This window comes from Mustela lutreola, chromosome 5 (assembly GCF_030435805.1).
Source record: "Mustela lutreola isolate mMusLut2 chromosome 5, mMusLut2.pri, whole genome shotgun sequence".
NCBI lineage: Eukaryota > Metazoa > Chordata > Mammalia > Carnivora > Mustelidae > Mustela > Mustela lutreola.
The window spans coordinates 38327383-38349916 of record NC_081294.1 but is presented as its reverse complement, the minus strand read 5'-3'; the positions used below and the strand labels follow the sequence as shown (position 1 = coordinate 38349916).

The window sequence follows — 22534 nt, the reverse complement described above, 5'->3', positions numbered from 1 at the left end:
AGAAGTAGAAGGTTGATGTTATTAACAAGGATTAGATAATGTAGAACTGATTAGATGATAATAAGAAGTTTGGATTTTATTCTAAATATGATAGGAAGCCCTTAGAGAATTTTGATCTAGAGAGTATTGTGATCTCACCTATATTTTCTAAAGTTTTTTCTGGCTATCCTGAGGTTACTCTCCTTTCCAGTATATTACACGTGTCTTAGTTTTTCAGACTTCATTTCTTCACTTCATTATTATTTTTCTTTCTTTTCCTTATTTATGTTAAATTAAAGAGATACGTGAACATATTTTTAAACTGAAAAAGATTCACTAATTTCATGTGGTATTCACTTAAGCCAATTCAGAAGAAAATTTTTCATTTAGTTTTGAAAAGTCTCCAGATATGAAATGAAACAATTACCTGCCACTCTGATGCCAAAAATAGATTTTGTTTTTCTATCTTAAGAGACTGTGTCAAAGATCCCTGATTCCAAATGGTATTAGTGTCATTGTTCATAAAAATCAATTGGAAGCTCATTTTTTGCTTGCCTACAGAGACCAAGCTCTTCTCTTTTAAGTCACCCTGAGTTTTCAGATTTCCTCCAGCCATGTGGCAGGGACAGTGAGTCAGAAGCAGAATTCTAAAGCCAGACATTTTTCCAGTAGTGGTCACAGGAGTTAGAATCTTACTTTGAAAAGAACTAAAGAGAAAGTAGAAAATTAAAAATAATGACAAAGAGTTCAGAGGAAGTGAAGCAACTGTCAATTAGGGGGAAGCCAGAAGGGGGAAGAGGGCATAGCCCAAGAAGAAAGCAAAATAAGACAGGAAGCTAAATGCTGATAGCAAATATTGAAAAACCATTGTGTAGCTCAAAGAGGATTTTCTTTTCTTGAAAAGATGAAAATCAAAGCCATGGAACATTTAGTAGTTGGAAATAGAAACACTAAGGTCATGAACAAAAAAGGAAGTTTACAGACAAAAGATTTCATTATAAACTTCAAGAAACTGGGGCACCTGGGTGGCTCAGTAGGTTAAAGCCTCTGCCTTCAGCTCAGGTCATGATCTCAGGGTCCTGGGATCGAACCCCGCATTGAGCTCTCTGCTCAGCAGGACCCTGTTTCCCTTTCTCTCTCTCTCTGCCGATTCTCTGTCTACTTGTGATCTCTGTCTGTCAAATAAATAAATAAAATCTTAAAAAAAAATTCAAGAAACTAAGTGATCAACAGGTTAATCCATAAGGAAATCATAAGAACACTGGCCAGAATATTTTCAGAGGAGCAGTTGAGATTTTGAGCAGGGTTTTATTCATAAATGGAGACAGTTTCCAGTAATTACACTTCAATTTTGATACTTCATCTGCTTTGAGTATTTGTTTCACCCTGTATTCTTCAAAGGTGAATTTTATAACCACTTTTGTAATATAAAATACCCTCATTTGTTTAATGTGTTATCTCTTTGAATCCTATAAGCTCTGATTCAATTAGGTAGATGGTAACTCCTGGGTTGCCTTCAGATTTATGGAGACATATTTATCATTTTTAAAACAAATCAGATAAGGAAAGGTCTGCTCAATGAAATAAAATAATTTATCATTTTTAGGAGAGGAAAATTTGTTTGCTATTTTATCACTGCTATGAATCCAAATTATCTTACAGGTGTTTTAGAGATCTGTCTAGATCTGATAAGTTCCTCCTATTTAGAAAAAAACTGGTTGTATCCTCTTACGAGAGGATAACAGGACCATATGCCCTGACTGTTCACAGAAACCAGTAAGCCCTGGGAATATGAACATGAAATACAATGGGCTATTGAATTTAGAGAAAATAGAAGTGTCCTCAGAAGCAGAGAGTTTTCTCACAAGCAGCTGATCATTAGTTATTATTTTAGACCTTTGAGCTAACCATAAAGGAAGCTATTAGCAGGTAATGGATTAAATAAGGTAGCTCATATTTGTAAAAATTTCTTTGATATGAAAAAAGAAAAATAGTCCATAGACCAACTTTTGTCAAATCTTTATATTACACATGGAATGCTCTTAAAAGGGTCTGAAGGCCATAAACTTTCTTTTGATTAAATTTGAAAGACTCAGGATTGCTTTTCTCTTCATTGAAAGCACACTTTCGGATCTAAAAATAAAAAAAATTAAAGCTGAAAAGATGTGGCTGATGAAGAAACTAAAGCTCCGGAGGGATAAATGGCTCACCCGAAGTTTAGTTGGTGTAACTCCGGAATGAAAACTTGGGTCTTCTGAAACATGATCTATAATTCTGTGGGCTGATCCTTGATCATCTTTTTCTCTTTTTGTTCTTACCTTAGCATACTAAACCTAGTGTCATCATTGTCTCCTTGCCATGACAATATTAAAACACGCTTTAAGTGTTACATGAAAAGAACAATAGCAAGTGTCAGGGAAGAGATGTATAAAGAAATCAGAGAGCTCTGCAGATTGGTTGATGCCATTAAAATATTTAAAAAAAATGAAAGTGTGATAGATATCTAGCAAAAAAATAAGTTTGTTCCTTTCAAACAGAAAAATATCTCCTTTCCCCTCAGATATTTGCAATTAAAAAATAACTGATAGGTAATTATTGGCAATGTTAATAACTGAATATTTAAGAATCTTTTTTGTATTCATTTGTCAGGGTTCTAAATAACCATGACTAGTAATTCACTCTTAAGTCAGTCCTGTTCCCTATTGATGTGAACATTTATTTTTAGATAGTAACATTACAGTTGTCTGCTTGTACTTCCCAGATATAACTGTGTCATTGAAGGCTCCCTTCCAAAGGCTAAACTAAGCCAAACCCTCATAGTCCTTCTGGGGAGGGTAAGAAAGAGGACAATGCTACAACACCCCAAAATTGCTGAAAGAAGCCAAAACAGTAGCAGCTTGAGGGGTTTTGCCCAGAGCATAGCATGTGCTCTGTGTTTAGTTTCACAGCTCATTATTGGACAGACACCCCCTGACTGTGAGCAAGTTTTGTTCCTTGAGGCCTGCTGATACTGGCTATGGTTCCATCATTGATTTGAACATAATCTGCGTGCTGCATCTTTATTGGATTGCCATGATTCATTTAAAAGGAAATGTTTTTGATCCTTGCTGACTGGCTTTCATGGTAGGTGAGGTGGGTAGGGGGTTGGTGAGCAGCCTCGAAAAGAAAGCGCTTTCAGTGTTGCTCTTGGGTTTATGGCTGAAAGGGAGGACAGCTAAAACACATTAGTCCTTTTGCTATTCAGATGTTTGACTGCTTTAGCTAGGGGGCCCAGATTCATGATCCATTTTCTGTTTCCTGTCCAGCATCTATTTGATGCAATATGCTCCATGTCTCTTTTCATTAACTGAGATCTATATGATGTCAATTGAGAAAAACAGTAGCTGATGTTATGACAAAGATCTGTTATAAAGGCCTTTTACTTGGTTCTATTGTATATTTTACTATTGTGTTTTATGCCTGCAGCTTCGTTGTATTGAAAGAAAATATTTCAGCAGGGCCCTGCTGGGTTTTTTTAACTTGCCTTTGAAATGCTAGATAAGAGAGCTCTAGCTATGGCAAACTCCTGACATTAACAAATGTAGGACAAGTAACCCCACCAAGGCATATAACAGAGATGCAAACACCCAAGACCAAACCTAAAACAGAGGCATAATCTGCCCTAAGGTCAATGAGATTTGGATTAACTTTAGTGTCACAGATAAAGCATCCTTTTGACTGTAAATTATATCCTGCAAAGAAGTGTGAGGCGCCATCCTTTCAGAGGACCCCCAGTACATTTGGTTCTGAAAAGAGAGTGGTAACATGCGTTTAAGAGGAGGAATATGAAACTTTACTGCTCAGTCAAGATGTATATGGAGTTCAAAGAATCAGGAAACCAGTACTCCTTCTCCTTGCTAGTGTACCTTAAGACTAGATAATGCCTTATCTCATAGTTCCTTGAACAGTTTGAGATGAATTAGTGCTCTACTGCTGTATCACATGAACAGAAAAGACAGTATGAAAACCTCACATTTTGCTGTGATCTCAACAATGTGAAGCAATGCCAACAGAACAAAATTAGAAACTGGCAAATAGTTTAAAGGAAACTATAGATATGAAAAATGATCCTAGCTTTAATGACACACACTAATTGATGGATCTCTGATTTGTATTGCTCTTCATGATTGTATTTTAGTTACTAAATTAAAAAGTACTATAAATGGGTTGTGGATGCGTTATCCATGTACAACCATAGCATGCATAAAAAGATAACTATTAAAAGAGTTTCACACCATTAAGTTTGTATTACAAATACATAAAGTTCTAAGATAGCATACAAAGCAAGTACTTATCAAAGATCAACAATTGGTGTCACTACTTAATAATAAGAATGCATTTTAAAGCTATGTAATTAATATTATTAATTTAATCATATTGCATATCTTTCTCTAATTTTTGGAGGGGTATAGAAAGTCTTTCTAAATACCAATTTTTTAAAGGAAAATCTGGATTTTTCCTTAACATCGATAAAAATAAGTAAGCTCCTGACAAACGGAAGCCAATGTGCACTAACAAGTCAGTTTAGTGACTGCTCAACAGCTGCCTCCATATTATGCAATTCATTCAAGTCCCTTCAGGGGAAGTTCACTTAATCCCTTCTTAGTGTTTGATGTATAGATCACAATATTTAAATATGTAGGTCTACTATTATTGAAAACTACATGAAAAATTTAAACATCATTTGAAGGGTTAAGTTTATTGGCATCTGTTTCAAGCAATATGTCTTTAGTAAGCAGCCATTCCAAACTCTACATTATTTGTAAAACTAGTTCATGAATGAAGATTTTAAAACCGTTAGTTGTCTTGTTTCTATGGAAACCAGCAGTAATTGACACTGATTGCTGAACTCAGGGAAAGTAGAATCAGAAGGTACCATTATGAAGAAGGCACCTCTATAAACTATAAAGGTAAATTAGCTGCCAGAAATAACTATTTTACGTGAGGTTTATTATCCATGTAAAGTAACTTTCTGTACATAAAGCCGGGTTTATGTGCAATAAGGTACTAAAAGGCTACTTTCCCTTTCCCCAGAAAATGCATTTATTAAGGTGTGAGTATGTGTGTCTATTTGTATGAGAAAAATAATGCCAAACTGACAGTTTTTAAAAATTGTAGATACCAATAATGGTTTACTACATCACTGGATCCATGGGTACAGCATCAATTTGGCTATTCTGTGATACCTTTGAAACTGACTTGAGGTTGGGTATAAACTGGGATACTCTTCTGAGTTCACTGGTAGCAACAAGTTCAAATGTAGAAAACCTTTATTTAATTTCCTTATCTGTGAGTATGGTGGGAAAAAACAAAAAACAAAATAAACCTGAAATCACCAGAAAATAAGTACCCAGTCAGTTCATTTAAGATCATGCCCATGAAAATTTAAATAATCTTTATAAATAATTTATTTTAGTTTTCCTAACAGTGAAGACATTAAAGGGACAGAACTGAGGATTTTTATAAATGTCATCTGTAAACTTGGTTATAGAAACATCATTATTATTATTTAAATGGTTTTCCTTTTAATTATTTATGACATTGAATGTGGCACCCATGATTCCTGAAATATAAGATTCTAATCTTATATTTGAAAAGAAGCACTTATATTTTAAAGGCTCTCAGAGTTTTTTAATAGAAAATTCTACACGGGCAACTGATAAAACCCATGGCTATTAAGTAGGGTTCATTAATTATATCTAGTTGTCCATGGGTGGCTTCATGATTGTCCATGAATCCCTAAAACCATATGCAAAGTCTTTGTATACATACTTTTGTCTAGAATGAGGATGAACAAATTTCAGTAATTCCTCAAGACTCCTATAGGTAAAAACACAGAGCAGCAGTTTTTCAAGGCTTGTTCATGAAACCTTAGGGGTCCTTAAGATTCCTGGGGTGGGGGAGGGTCCAAAGTTCAAAAATATCTATATAATAATACCAACACATTATTTGTCTTCCACTATGGCATGACACAAAATTGACAGTGGGTAAATGGTCCTTTAGTACAAAATCAAAGCATTTACATAAAACTCTACTATGGTCAGTATAGTTTTCACTGCAGTACATTCAAAATTAAAGAAAAAAAGTTTTAACTTGTAAATAATGAAGCATAAAAATTAACTATATTGAATTTTAACCACTAGCTATGTGTCTTTTTAATATTCCACATGCTAAAGTGGGAAGTACGTGTAAAACAGTTGTGCTGCATTTAGAAACATGATGGTTATCTCAAGGAAAACACTTCTGCAGTTACTGGTGAAGAGGTCTTAACTAGATGCTTTTTTCCCCTCCCCAAAACATCATTTTTATTCTAAAGAATGAATGAGGGGCACCTAGGTGGCTCAGTTGTGATCTCAGGGTCTTGGGATTGAGCCCCACAAAGGACTCCCTGCTCAGTGGAGAGTCTGCTTCTCCCTTTTCCTCTGATGCTCCCATTGCTTTTGGTCTCTCTCTCTGTCTGTCAAATTAAAAAATAAATAAATAAATAAATACAATCTTAAAAAAAAAAAAAAAGAATGGTTATTTGGATTTAGGTATCTGACTACAGTTTCCTGTAAGTGAATTAAATGATCCTGTTACAGGAAAGCAATTGATGGTATATGTTGCCAATGATAATATATGAGAATTTAAAAGAAACCTAGAATCTTTAGGGCCTTGCATTTGCCACAATGAACTTGACAATATGTAAAAATTTTTCTGATGAGACTGGTAGTGATATTATTGAATATAAATTTTTGATATGACATTATGAAATGTGTCAACATTTGGAAGATAAGATCTGTATGACTCTGGGAACCAATAGCTTCTAAATTACAAATTCATGATGTAAAAAAACATGGATGCACCTCATCAAAGAAGATATAGAGATGGTAAGTATACGAAAAGATGCTTATGTCATATGCCATTACAGAATCGCAAATTAAGCTAATGAGATACTTCTACACACATATTATGTTGATGAAAATCTAAAGCACTGATACCATCAAATGCTCACAAGGATGGGGAGCAGCAGGAACTCTCATTCATATCTGTGGAATGTAAAATGGCACAGTCACTTTGGAAGACAGTTTGGCAGTTCCTTACAAAACTGAACAATGTTTAGTTATGCTTTATTTTTTGAGGTTCATTTGCTTCTCTTTTTCTTTTTAAAGACTTATTTATCTTAGAGAGAGAGCTTTCACAGGGGAGGGGCAGAAGGAGAGAGAGTCTTAAACAGACACCATGCTGAGTGAGGAGCCCCATGCAGGGTTCTATCTCACGACCCTGAGATTGCTACCTGAGCCAAAATCAAGAGTAGGTCACTTATCTGACTGTGCCACACAGGTGGCCCTGTTCAGTTACACTTTGAACTAGCAATTGCTCTCCTTGGTATTTATCCGAAAAAGTTGAAAATTTATGTTTACACAAAAGGCTGCATTTGGGTATTCACAGCAGCTTTATTCCTAATTGCCAAAACTTAGAGGCAACTAAGATGTCCTTCAGTAGATGAATGGATAAATAAACTGTGGTCCATCTTAGGCAATGGAATACTAACTAGTGCTAAAAAGAAATGAGCTATCAGGGCATGTAAAGATATGGAGAAACTTAAATGAATATTACTAAGTGAAAGAAATTAATCTGAAAAGGCTACAAATCATATGATTCCAACTTCATAGCATTCTGGAAAAGGCAAAACTATGAGGTCAGTAAAAAGATCAGTGGCTGTCAGAGGTTATGGGGGATGGAGGGAGGGATAAATAGGCATAGCACAAGGGACAATTGTCCTAAAGGACAATAAAACTACTTTGTATGATACTAAATGTCACTGTACATTTGTCAAAATATACAATGTACAAGGCCAAGAATAAACCTTAATGTTTAAATTATGGACTTTGTGTGATAATGGTGTGACAAAAGTCGTACATCAATTATAATACATACCATTTTGATGCAGGATGTTGGTAGTTGGGGACACTATGCTTATTTAGGGTAGGAGGTACAGTTGATTTGGACAATGTATGGGTTAGGGGTGTTGAAGCCCTGAGCACTTGAAAATCTGTGTATAACTTTTGACTCCTACAAAACATAACTACTCTTACTAATAACTGAACACCTTATTGGTAACATAAACACTCAACTGACACATATTTTGTACATTATATGCATTATATGATGTATTCTTAAAACAAAGTAAGCTAGAGAAAAGACAGTGTCATTAAGAAAATCACAAGAGAAAATACCTTTATAGTACTGTACCGTATTTATTGAAAAAAATCCATGTTTAAGTGGACCCAGACAGCTCAAACCCATGTTATTCAAGAGTGAACTTAAATGGGAACTCAGTACTTTCTGCTTAATTCTGCTATAAACCTAAAACTTCTCTAAAAGATAAAGTCTAATAAAAATCATTTATGGGTAAAAATCTCATATAAAATCCTATACCTAATAAAAAATTCTACACAGATAATAAAGAATTTTAATAGAACAGTGTACAAAAAAGTTCACTGATGTGGTTACAGAGTCCACATAACAAAGAAACTTTAGTTAACTACCAGTTACTGAGTTTTGCTATAGAATTAAGGAAGAATATCCACAATTATGTGAAAATCTATTAAAATACTTCTCCATCTACAAGTCACTGTGAGGTCTGATTTTCTTCATTTATCTCAACCAAAATGACATACTCAACAGATTAAATGTAAATGCATATGTGAGATTCCAGCTTTCCTCAGTTAAGATACGTTAAATTAAAAAAAAAAAAAGTAAAACGATGCCATTCTTTTTTTTAAAACAATGCCATTCTTTTTTTTTATTTTTTAAGATTTTACTTATTTGATAGAGATCACAAGTAGGCAGAGGGGCAGGCAGAGAGAGAGGGGAGCAGGCTCCCCGCCAAGCAGAGAGCCCGATGCGGGGCTCGATCCCAGGACCCTGGGACCATGACCTGAGCCGAAAGCAGAGGCTTTAACCCACTGAGCCACCCAGGTGCCACAAACAATGCCATTCTTTTCATTATTTTTTGAAGTTTTTTTTTTTCTTACAACTATTACTAGCTTTACATGTAAAATGCTATCATCACTTAAAATTAATGCATAAAAATTTAAAATGTCTTAATTTTAGATTTTAATGTGGTAAATATCAATTGATTAGAACCCACATAAACCAAAGCTCTCTGGAGTCCTCAATAATAATTCAAGAGTATGAAAATGTCCCGAGACCAAAACATTTGGGAAACCTTGAACTGCAGTAATGTCTCTTGTGTTAGTCAAAAATGTGTATATTATTCACTGAACATCATATATTTAGATTCCTTGCTCCTCATTCCCTTCAAAGACTGAACTTCTAGAAATTTAACAATTAGTATGAGTTCACCTAATGTAGTTATGCTGATTAATGTTTTATACACTTGTTTTCCAAGCTGCCTGAAACAAGATCTGACCAATTGTATGGCTCTTTATCCTGTTAATTTGTTTTGTCAAGAAGATACATGTTTTTCTTTTTTAAATATGAAATTCAAGGGTTAATGCTTTTGAAAAAATAAATTAACATTTATTTCTCTGGGAGGATAATGTATTTTCCACTTAGCATATAGGGACTCTATGAATATTATAAAGATAAATAAGCATTAATGTAAATTCAGTTGACCTGTTTATATTGTGGAGCAAAATATATAAGGAGACAAAATTCTCCAGTTTATACAAATCGACATGAAATCCAAATACGTGACTAAGATGTCAGTCGACAGTCAGTATTAATATGTGCCCTGGTCAGAAGTAAGAACAATTTCTAGACAAAATACATCATACACTCTAAATCACAACAAAAGATGTTTGTTTTTTCTAGCCATTTTCATTTAATCATTTCATATTTAAAGGGAACATAAGTATAATGTAAAAATTATCCATTTAAGATTTTCAATGATTCTCTGAACCTTGTCATTGTTGATGAACCACAAAAGCACCTGAGTCCCAGGTGAAAGTCTGAGTTCTTTTTCCTTCCTCAGAGAACCTGTATGTCTTATGCCATTTTTTTTCTTTTTTTTCTTTTCTTTTTTTTTTTTTTTTTTTTTTTTAAGATTTTATTTATTTATTTGACGGAGAGAGATCACAAGTAGGCAGAGAGGCAGGCAGAGAGAGAGAGAGGAGAAAGCAGACTCCCTGCTGAGCAGAGAGCCCGATGCGGGACTCGATCCCAGGACTCTGAGATCATGACCTGAGCCGAAGGCAGCAGCCTAACCCACTGAGCCACCCAGGCGCCCTGCCATTTTTTTTCTTGAATGATTGTGACACCACATGAGATGTGCCTATTGGGTCATATTCTTAATGAAACTAATTTTAGTTCAAAAGGCATTGAACTTTATCTAGAAATCAAATCACTCCATGTGGTCATTTAAGGTTAGTGCAGTATCTTTCCTATTCATGGCTTTTCTGATATCATTTTAGCTTTAGGAAAAGCTACTTTAGTATATTATATTTCTTTTTTGGTGAACTTTCCTCCAACATATCCAGAAATAAGTTTTTGATTAATATTCAAAAAAGCATAATAGACTGTGATATAATGGACCTTAAATTTGTTCTAACACCCATATTTTGTTGATAATGAAACTGATGGCACACTATTTACTCAGTGCCACAGAAATAATATATAGAATAGAAAGATAAGAACCCCGCCTAAAATCTGTTTACCATTTTATTATAGATACTTATTATTAGCTTAGTTGTAGAAAATAGTCAACATTCATTGAAAACATTACGGGTAAACGGAAATTTTAGCTTTAAGTAATTAACAAGTCAAGGACACAAACCAAGCTTATCAAACTAGGAGAGCCACTGTGCATGACTTGTCTTCAAGTGCAGACAGAAAAGGCATATTGGGCTCTGCAAATGATGAATTAAAATGGTGCCTGGCAATTATAAGAAGCATTTTAAGTGAGACTCCAAGACAGTAGCTGCTTCACACTAAAAGCGGTTTAAACCCAAGAGGCCTATTTAGGAAGGACCATAGCAGATATGAGAAGCTGAATGCTCCAGACCCAAGGCAGCCTTTAGGAGCAGAGATGCAGAGAGAGTACATTGCTCTGTGACACAGCACTGCATGGGAAGAACTACCATCTTAACATATCAGAGAGTAGCTGACTCTTCCTAGAAGGCAAGCCTTAGTACTAAGTGAACTATGCTTCAGTCAAGTGCATGAGCTATACTTAATAATAAGAGTCTGAAGCAAAAAGCAGCATCCTTACATAGCCAGGCCTGGTGGAACAATATTAGTATTGGAATTACAGAAGAAGATTCAAGAGGGGCTACTCCAGAGAACACTGCCTGAGCCATGCTTGTTAAGGATTTCATCACCACTCCTTTAGAGAAGAAGAAATGGAACTCTAAAAAGAATCTACTGTGTTTTGTCATATTCACCATACATAGATACCTCAACGTATATAATTCTCATTGTGAAAGTGGGTTGAGATATTATCAACTGATCCTTCTGTTGTTTTTATAACAAACTTCTCATCTTCGAGATAGATACATAGGTATTTGATTGGATCAGTGCACTGAGTATTTGAATCAGGATTCTGATACTCAGAATGTGCAAGGACAGACAGCACCCCATCCTGCCTATTCTGATTCACTGTCCCAAGTTTTCTTCACATGGACCTCTCCTGAGAGAACCCGATTTGTTCAGTGTTACCTCTGTGAAGCTCTGCTATACTGTTAATTATCTCAGAGTTCATTGTTTTGATAATTTCACGCTTCAGCAGAATACCATGCATTGCAAACATGCAGAAAAGCTTTTCAATTTGTAAAGAAACCCCTCAATGAGATCTTAGCAGAAGCTATTTGCAATAGTCCAAGAAGAAATTCCTTTTACATAACAAAGCATTATTTCCAAGATTTAATTTTGCTTTTCGTTTTCTGTAAAGACTGCCTGATACAAAAGGTCAAGGTATCAGCAAAACATAGACAGATTTTTGCTGAATGACACAAACCTGTCAGAATGCTGAGCTTTGATGTTCCATTAAGTGATCGATGTAGATTACTGACTTTTGGCTAAATGCTACTCAACCAGATAAGGTCAATACCTGTTAGTTCATTGGTGGAATAATTAATCAATCAATACAGGATGCTTGAAGTCAGGGAGAATTATTGCTAGGCTTGTATCTCCGGCTTTGGTCACAGAAATTATTTAAAAACATCCTTGCAGCATTAACCCTCTGTGCGCAGGGTTTATTGTAACATTATGCATCCAGGGGAAGAAAAGAAAAAAATTCCAGTGAGCAGCACTTCTTGTAACCTTGAGTTCCCCAGAAGGAAAAGCCTCTAACAAGCTGAGTGCATCATCATTAGTTCTTCCTTTCACATCATCGCGCTCTGCTTGTAAAATAATTACATGCAATTTTTCTATTTTATAGTTGGACCACATGACTCCCTGTTCTTTTTGCACAGTGACTCACCCCTCCCCCAGACTGCCTGGCTGAAGGCTGGAACTGCTCACCTTTAAACATCTCAGCCGGAGGCTTTTATGGTGGCTGGCTACAGTATTTCCTAAGAGCTAAAAAATAATCCATCTGGTTCACAGAAAAATTCCCTCTCCTTACTATTTCCTATTTCCAATGCAACCAAAATTTTCCTTCTGAGAAATGCACATGTTAGGATCCTTTGTATTTTTCAGAGTTGTACAGTTGTAATTTCTTTGAATTTGTGAGTTTGAGACAATTGATAATACTTCTTGCTGAAGTTAATTACTTACTGGTTCTAATTACCTGCTGGTTTTTATCCTGTGAGATCAAAGCATCTTTTCTGTATAATTTTTATAAGCTACTATTTTTTTTTGCAGAACTAATAACAATGTATTTATTTATTTCAACAAATAGTTATTGCATATTTATTATGACCCAGGCATAGTACCGATATTTGCTCTCAAACAATTTAGACATTTAAGGTGCACTGTGGTTTTCACATCACTTCCACTTATCTTACTCCATTTCATCTTTTCACACCCCAGTGAGATAGGTAGTAGAAGGATTAGGAGAAATGTACTAGAAGAAACTGAATCATGAGCCCTGCCTAGACAAGCTTTGAACCGCCCGTACTTTCATCCACTTCCCCACACCCCAGATCACCCACATCATAGTAATCGCAAGCAGAGACAAATGGCAACATCAAAATGAGATGACAACGTCAGGTGTACAGTTGAGGTAGGAGAGAGAATTGAGTTTCTCAATGTCACCGGTTGGCTAGTGAGAGAAATGGCCTTAGGACATGCCTGGGCAAGGTCCTGGCATGCTAACGGGTACAACATCAGGAAACGCGTGTGCATTCTCTTCTCAAGAGGGTTGGTGTGGGATTAGAAAGAAGTGGGATCTCTCCCACTGAGCAGGACTCCTCTGGGAAGCATATAATTTCCATCTGCATGCTTGTTTGCCCATGTGCTTTCAAATAGGATTGTATATGACTATTATGTGAACTGTGAACACTGAGACATGGTACTTTTACAGTAACTAAACACCCATGTTTTAGGTTGTGTTGCCTTAGAAGTTGGTCTTAAATTTTTGTTACCCCTCTCATTTCTAGATGGCATCCATGGCTGCTCCCTTGAATCAGGGATTTCTGTGTCAACTCAATATTGCAGACGTAACTCTGTGTAAGTTTCTGAGCCCAGATATTAAGTCAGAGATTAGCAGCTTCTACTAGCTGAATCTCAGAGCACTTCCTTGGGAGCTCTACAATGTTAGGTAAGAAGCCTGAATAACCTGAGACCATCACGTTGGAGAGATCAAAAATTAGCATTTTAGTTGACAGCCCCAGCAACGTCCAGCCTTTCAGTCATCCCTGCCTATTCATTAAGCATGTGGAATGATCTCAGATACCACAGACCAGCCAATCTACCAGCTGACTACTGACTGGGTGCAACAAAACAGAAGAATCATCCAAGTGGGTCCTGTTTAAAGTTTTGATCTACAAAATTGTGAGCAAAATGAAGTGGTGATGATTTTAAGTCACTGCGTTTTGAGGTAATATGTTACATGATGATGGGTAACTCAAACAGGTGGTGATGATCAAAGGAAATACTGGTGGGGGCATAGGGAAGTGGGACAGGGGAAGGAAGGAAGTCAATATATAGAATCCATCAATGAACAGGTTCTGTGGGTAACCGAATGTGAGTACCCTAAGTGGAATTCAGCTCAGGGTTTAGGGCTCTTGGCGGGGTGGAGTTGGCATTCCTGCTCATTCTACTTGTAGGCCTAGTGTGTTCCTAAGCTCAGAGAAAGTCTTCAGACAGAGTCCTGTATGTATAGTTAAGAAACTGACGGTATGCACATAAAGGTGAGTTTCAAGGGGGAAAAATGGGAGGGACAGAATATGCTAAAACATGTAGGGTCTGAAAGCAGTTTTAGGGAAAATATCCTATTGTTGCTTCTTGAGAATGATTTTTCTGCCAAACATACAAGTGACTGCAGAGACAGAGACTGCCTTTATTCCCTATTCCCAGGGACTTAATTACTTAAGGCCCAACTCAAATAGCATCTATCATCTATCCCTTGATGCCCTCTTTCACCTACTCTAAGTAAAATTAGTCTTTCCTACATTTGACACTCCATGACATACTTCTAAAATTCAGGTCCATAGCACTGAGTGTCTTATCACATTTTGTCATAATTTAGTGTCAGTCCTTCCATTTCCTGACCCCTTTTACTGCATCTACATTCCAGTAGGGAAACAGACTGATGGGCCAAATCTTATGGATTTTTTTTGTTTATCATACTAGGACCTAATGGGAGTCTTGAGAGGTGACATACAGAAGATACTCAAGACTTGTTTATTGTATTACGAAGCAAATGTTTCACTTGTCTTACGCTTTTTCAGAAGTACTTATATCTTATTAAAAAGAAGGCAGAAAATGTCCTATATATTTTAATTTAAATATATTTCCAACAAAAATCCACTGCACTGAGTGGACCATATTTATGTGACCGATATATTTTGGGGAGCTAGACACACAATAACAACAGTAAAAACAAATATTCTCCAAGATTCTTGGTGGTTTGCCAGTTCTCATGAGGTCTTTGGTGAAATAATAGTGACCAAGGTATTGTAAGGCCAGGGAAAATGTGCTCAAGGCTTGTCTCTACTTAGTAGTTATTTCTGGCATATCTCTAAATAATTCTGAATTATTCTGAATTATTACCCAGGTAATAAGTGTTATCTAAAAGACCATTAGTATATTCACCAAGAGTTTTCAAATGCCTATAAAAAATTCCTAGAATGTCAACATATCGGTAGTCATTTCTCACTTTTTTTAGTAAGGCCATTTTGATTTGGTAGTTCTTGCAACATAAAAAATAAAGTCATAAAAGCTAAGAATAAAGCCTTAGCTCTTCACTAATTTGTGATTAGGCTACCACAAGTATCTTGGCTGCAAACAGTATGTGTTTGAGTCCTGAGTATAGCACTAAACTTTCCAAAATTTGAAGGCAGAGTTGAGTTTTTTTGGTTTCGTTATTAATAGATGCACTTTCCAACTTGAACACAAAGAAAAATAACTTCATTATTTCTCAGTTCACCTAACAGCCTAAGATGCACACTCCTAACAGGGAGCATTTCACACCATGCTCTGGCTCTCTCTCTCTGGTCTCTGATCTCTGGCCTCAATCTCCATTTCTAACCCTCATGCCTTTTCTCAGGCTGTCTGCTTGCCAAGATTTTCTTCTTCAAATCCAGCTGCTAATTCTTGGTCACTTGTACAATCAGTGCTGGTACCATCTTATGCAAAACGCCTGACAGGGTGAGATGATATGCCTCAACACTTTTCTAATAACCTACTTGTAATATCCTTTACATAACTTCTCACTTACCACATTTCTTATAGCTGTGTATGTGTGTGTGTGGGGGGGTATACTTTACCTTCTATAAAATTCACCTATTTAAAGTATACAGTTCAATGATTTTTTAGTAGATTATAGAGCTGTGCGCCTATCACTACAATCCAGTTTAGAAAGTTTCTACCATCTCCCCCTTCCCTGCCAATTCCTTTGTCTTATTTTCTGTTAATTTCTGGGCACACCTCCAGATCTAGATTGATCTCTTTGTGTCTCTATAGATTTGACATCACCCCCTGCATTTCATATACAAAATGAAATTTTTTGCATTTTTCTTATTTCACTTGACATATTTTGGTGTTCACTCATGTTGTAATGTATATGAGTAGTTTGTTCTTTTTTGTTGCTGTATAGTATCCCATTAAATAATTATATCACATTTTTCTTTATCAAATCACCAGACAATGGACATATATTTCCACTTTGAGGCTACTGTGAATAATACTGCTATGAACATTTACATACAATCTTTGGGTTGATATGAGTTTTCATTTCTCTTGGGTGGAGTTGAATTGTTGGGTTAGATGGTAAGTTTCTGTTTAACTTTGTAAGAAATTGTCAAATTATTTTGCAAAATGGTTGTATTATTTTACATTTTCACAAGCAATGTGTGGCAATTTCAGTTTTCACACCTTTGACAATAGTTGTTAGTCTGTCTTTTAATTATAACCCTTCTAGTTGGAGTGAAGTTTTATGTCACTGTGTTTTAAACATGCATTTCCTTAATAGATAATGTTGTTGAACATTATTTTCATGTTCTTACTAGGCATTCTTTGGTAACGTATCTTTATATCTTCGTTCATTTTTTGAGTTGTTTGTCATCTTATTATAGAGTTGCAAGTGTTCTTTACATATTCTAAATACAAATTGTTCATCAGATATATTATTTGAAATATTTTCTCCCAGTGTGTGGATTATCTTTTCATTTTCTTTTCATTTTCTTCGTGGTTTCTCTGAAGCACTAAAAATTTTAACCACAGTGTTTTAAGAAATTGTTTTATAAGCCAATCTTGCCTCCTTATATCCTTGAGAGCAGAAATTGAGCACATGGATTGATGTGTATTGGTGTATGCACCTACTTGCAAGGTACTCCTTAAGAATTATTGCAAAACTGCTTGGAAATGCACTGTTCTAAGATTTTGAATGGATTAATCCTTTTAATCCTTATAAGAATCCTATGAAGTAGGTACTGTTAAAACTGAGGTTCAACCAAGTAAGTTAGTTACTCCTAAAGTCACACGGAGGAAGTGTTAATGACTGGGATTCTGACCCTGGAGGTCAGGCCCTCGACCCCCACACTGCTTTTCCCTTAATTAGTATATATCCCTAGGGATTATTAGATGTAAACATGTACTTCCCCACTTATTGACTAATTATTTTTTATATTATCACATAGTCACTGGACTCATGAAGAAAAATACAATTTAAGTCTTATGAACCAGAAGCTAAATTACCACTAAATTCAGTATGATGAATAATCACAGGGACCTATTTGGTCACCAGGATTTCAGCTCTCAAATTATTTTTCATTTGATAGAAATAACAATGTAAAATGTTGGTGAAAAGTTCTCTATTTGGAGAGTAGCAATTGTGGGTAAATGAACTGGCTAAATGGCTCTCAGATTCTTTATGAAGTGATTGCACTTGTTTTATGGTATGATTGTGAAAAATACATAACAGATGTTATTTAAAAAAATGTATCATGTTTTATAAATATCAGCTATAAAATGATTACGAGTACCTTATTTACAGGGTAAGGATTAAATGAGATGATTTTCATAAAGGGTTTTGTCTAGTGTCTGGGAACTAGTTAAAGGCTTGAAAAAGTAGCTATGATAATTTATGCATTTTTTATAAGCCACATCTTGCTTCCTTTTGTCCTGCTTTCAACTTTCCAGATTTGATAAATATAGTCATTGTATGAATCATAAATATATTTCCTCCTAGTTAACACCCTTGCCAATCTTACACAGACTGTCCTTTCAAATAGCCTGATTTAAATAGAGGAGCATTTTAGCTAAGTTTATGAAACAAAAACTTTTACACACAAAACCATCACCCTATTCCACATAATTGCCACTATTATCTAAAGGAAATGCTAATATTCAGTATAATAATTTTTTAAGATATGGTCTTGGAAAAGTATATTAGAGTGAAGCAATGTTGGCTAAAGTTAAACAAAAGAAAGGTTAGTATGTTTTAATTTTTTTTTTCATTTTAGCAGCAAAAAAAGGAGTGTAAATAACTGATTTATTGTTTTATGCCAGTAAAAACTTATTTTTTATAACAGGTGAAACTTCACAAATGTTCATGATATATCTATATCTATATCTATATATCATGATTGATATAGATATATATAAATATATCTATAGATATAGATATATATATATATAAATCACACAGTGTGATGAAGTGATAGGCATTTAGAAACCCTGTATAGAAAGTTCCAAGTTTCTGTTAAGCTTTCACTCTGCCATTGGCACCAAATAGATAGGCTCCTAGTCCACACTTACAATTTGCCCCGATTAAAAAACCTGTAATGCTACTCAATATGAAAATGTCACCCTTATTCTGCATTCTCTTCCTTGTGAAGGAAATACTTCGTCCTTTATAGATAGATATAGATATAGATATAGATAATCTTCTTTTTCTTCAGTTTAGCTTTTCCAGCTTTAGTGAGGTATGACTGAGAAGTAAAAAGCTTGTATATTTAGGTTATACAACATGATTTTTATAAGTGTACAATCTGAAGATTTAATATATGTATACATTGTGAAATGATTACCACAATCACGTTAACCACACTTCTATTAGTTCATAGATATTCTCTCTTTCTGTTGTTGAGAACACATAAGATCTACTCTCTTAGCAAATTTTAAGCATATACAGTAATATAATATTATTAAGCATATACAGTAATATAATATTATTAACTATAATCACCATGCTGTATATTAGATTCCCGCAAGTAATTCATCTTATAACTTAAAGATACAGCTTTCTATAATGACATTATTTCTCACATGTCTTTGTTTAGTTTTGCAAACATTTCTGTAATTATAAACCTTATTGATTTAACGGATTATCAGACAAGGTTTTATAATTTCACAATGCTTTATCCTTGTAGGTTATTCCAGTTATTGGAGAAAGTTAAATTTTTCCAATTCGCAGTATATTTCACCTTTGTTTTAATATGTGCTACAATTCTATCAATACCTGTCCTCCTTTTTAGCTTTGATACATATCAGGGAAGTGTAGATTTAATCAGAAAATATGATATCATTAATGCTTATTGCTTATAATTATTAAATCAAAGCAGAAACTTAGCTCTAAGTATATAATAATTTGTATTTGAAAAAATAAAACTCCATGAAAGCAAATGCAAATAATTAGGTAAGTATATTTTATTTAATCTATTTATAAAGACATTTTTATACTTTAATGAAAAAGTCAGAATCAATAACTCTTTTAGAATAAAAAATAACATTTTAGAATATATAAACTTTCAGAGTATCTCATGACATGTTTATTAGCTTCATATACAGACCTTCATCATTCATCAATTGCTTAAGTAGTGTTAAAACATTTCAGAAAGGCCAACTGTTCTATTTGCTTTCATTTAAAACAAAAAGAAACAAACAAACAAAAAGCCATCACTGTAAGGGATGGGGAAAAGACTAATTCTTAAATATTGAAAAACATATATCATAAGTCTGGCAAGGCTAGAAACAGTCACTGTAAAGCTGCCACACTGAGAATTAAACTCCACTAGATCCAGAAATTCATGTGAGTACAGCTCAGTACAACACAAGTGCTATTTTAATATTATAGCAGAAAATCGAGCTTCTCCTACCCAAGGCTGTCGTAAGTGCTTAAACCTTTGAATAGAGTGTCAGTTTTAAACCCCTTAAGGATACTAGAATTGATAGTAAAATAGCTTGATGGCCAGGGATCACCACCCACCCCTAACCCAGCCTTTGACTCTTACCTTCCTATTATGCTAACCCCCTTGAGCATTACTGAACATCAACTGAGCATATACTACACAGTGTGATGAAGTGATAGGCATTTAGAAACCCTGTATAGAAAGTTCCAAGTTTCTGTTAAGCTTTCACTCTGCCATTGGCACCAAATAGACAGGCTCCTAGTCCACACTTAAAATTTGCCCCGATTAAAAAATCTGTAATGCTACTCAATATGAAAATGTCACCCTTATTCTGCATTCTCTTCCTTGTGAAGGAAATACTTCGTCCTTTATAAAAAATGTTGCAGAAAATTAAAAATCTTCATCATTTTCTCCTTTGTTAAATGTTGGCAAAAATAGCATTAAATGTTTTGACTGACAAACAGTAGAGAATTATAATGTATATATGAGACATTCTAAAATCCTATTTTTGAATTAAGTTATGTTTTAGAATTTATATAGATTCAATTCACTAGTATTTTCACGTTGGTGTAGCTTGGCCAAATTAAACTTCACATAACTGGAAATGGCCTTGTTGGTCTTCACCCAGTACTGAAGGGAATTTATTTATTTATAAAAATTAGTCACGCACATCATGTTGCACAATTAGTTGTTATATCAGAAGAGGCTAGAGCCCGTTGCTGTTTTAGACAAACCTCCAGATCTAAGTTGCTCAACATGGCAGGTGAGATCTTCCTCATGCAAAGTCTGCTATCAAACTAGGTAACTGTCCAGAGCAACTAGTTACTCCTGAGGAGGGCTCTTTCCTTTCTCTGTCTCCCCCAACTCCTGTCCCTGTACATACAAGCGTAGTGGACCACCCTGAATCTGTGGCCTTCTTACCTGATATTTCTGAAGAGTCAGGGTGGTCTTGCCTTGCTTTTTTCTATGCTTTGCTTTGGAATTCATGTCATTTCTACCCACAGCCTATTTCCCACACCTAGTTTTGTGACCGTGTTTAAATGCCTGTAAACAAAGAGAACTAGAGATAGTACTGAATGACACCATGGATTAAAGAAGTGTCCCCAAAGAGGGTGCAAAAGATACCATCATCCCAAGATCCAGAGCCACTCTCAAAGGCAGAAAAGAAAGGCAGACAGACAAATTTCCCAGAGAGCTGGTAACAGTCCGTAGACCCTAGTCACAGGTGGAGCACAACCCACATTTCTGCCTGGCAATAATTTTGTACTGCCAACCTCATGATTAAGCTGCCTGCATAGGCAAAAACCGACAACTGTATGCCCCAGGCAGGCAAGAAAACCAGGGTCTCAGACACAAAACAAGAAGGCAACAGCTATCACTGAGCGAGAAATAATTGATAACCAATGGGCATCCAACGCCAAATTCCCAAGAGTCTGGCTTTGGAAAGGAAGGGACAACAAGAAGTTTATACCTTGTGAGTCCCCTACTGGCTGCCACCCATTGTTGACTTTCCATATGACCACACTGCTAAGTTTCCAGTACCCAGGACCTTTCTGGGAATATTAATAAACCCCAGAATCTTTCTGGGATGCATAAGATTTTGGGGAATTTTAATAAACCTTTGGAACCTTCCCGAAACTCCAGAACCTTTCTGAGAACTATATGTATATGTGTAGATATAAGTACAATACAATATAATTATGATACATAAAGTTTGCTTAGATCGGAAAGCTACAGGCAAGAGCAGAGCCCAAATAAGACCATGACTTACCCACAGCCCTGGCCAAGGATGAGAGGCGCGTGAACACAGAGGGTGCAGGAGGCGCCTCGCCGGTGCCTCTGGTTGTCTCGCAGGCCGAGCAGTCAGCTTTAGAGTCCATCAGTCACCAAAAACTGTTAACAAATGATTTTAAAAACACAATTTAGGTGGTACCTAAATTGTCAGACTATGTTTGACACTTCACGTAGTGGGCAGTCTCCTGTGGAGAACCGTACAATGGGGCAGAAGGCGGGCAGCTTTTACAGGGGTTAAGGAAAAAAAAAATGAGAAAAATGGAAAATATCTGATTGGCAGGAACCCGCAAAACGACCTCGCGACCTATTCGCGGGTGAGAAGGCCCCGCTGCTGGCTTGGCATTTGGGGACTGGCGGATTTAGTACACTGCAGTTCTGGTCAAGGAGGGCATTTACGGGGACATGAAGTTAACCCAATTTCGGTTTCCTGCGGTGACGTACCGGCCAGGAGCAGCTCCACGTTGAGCTAAGAAAGTTATTGTAACAGAATCATCCGCAAAGAGGTGCAACCCACCTTGCTGTCCGGCCACATCCAGCGGCAAATGAGGTGCAACCCACACTTCTGTCCGGCCATGTTTTTGTGCCCCAGCAGGAGGTCGCCTGCCTTAGCAAGAACGACCACCTGAGTGCCCCGGGCAAGCAGAAAGCCAAGCCAAGTTCTCCAAAACAAATCGAGACAAACAAGAAGGCACTATATGTCTGAGGGAGAGAAAAGCATAGATAACCAATAAGGAACAACAGCATGACACTTTCCCTTCCTTTCTCAAGCAGACACTACTGAAATTCGGGAGAGCCGGCTTAGGTAAGAATTATCCCCCATCGCTGGCTTCTTCCACTTTCCCCAGAATCCCGTGTGAAGGCTCCGGAGTGAGCGGTGTGTAAAGTAGAGAGTGGAGTCCTGGTATCTACCAGAATTAGGCAACGTTTTAAAATTAATTTTAACTTTAGTTTCCCCTGGTGTGTTGAAGGGAATAAATACC

The 22534-nt window shown here is 36.0% G+C and overlaps 1 protein-coding gene across 1 annotated transcript in view; it reads right to left on the bottom strand.

The window, feature by feature from the left end:
* Positions 1-21640, bottom strand: part of LOC131831119 (heterogeneous nuclear ribonucleoprotein A1-like) — an 80713-nt gene extending 59073 nt beyond the window's left edge. The window contains exon 1 of the mRNA XM_059173341.1: positions 21532-21640. Coding sequence (XP_059029324.1) covers positions 21532-21640 — 109 coding nt within the window. The remainder of the gene's footprint in view (positions 1-21531) is intronic.
* Between the last annotated feature and the right edge of the window lie 894 nt (positions 21641-22534).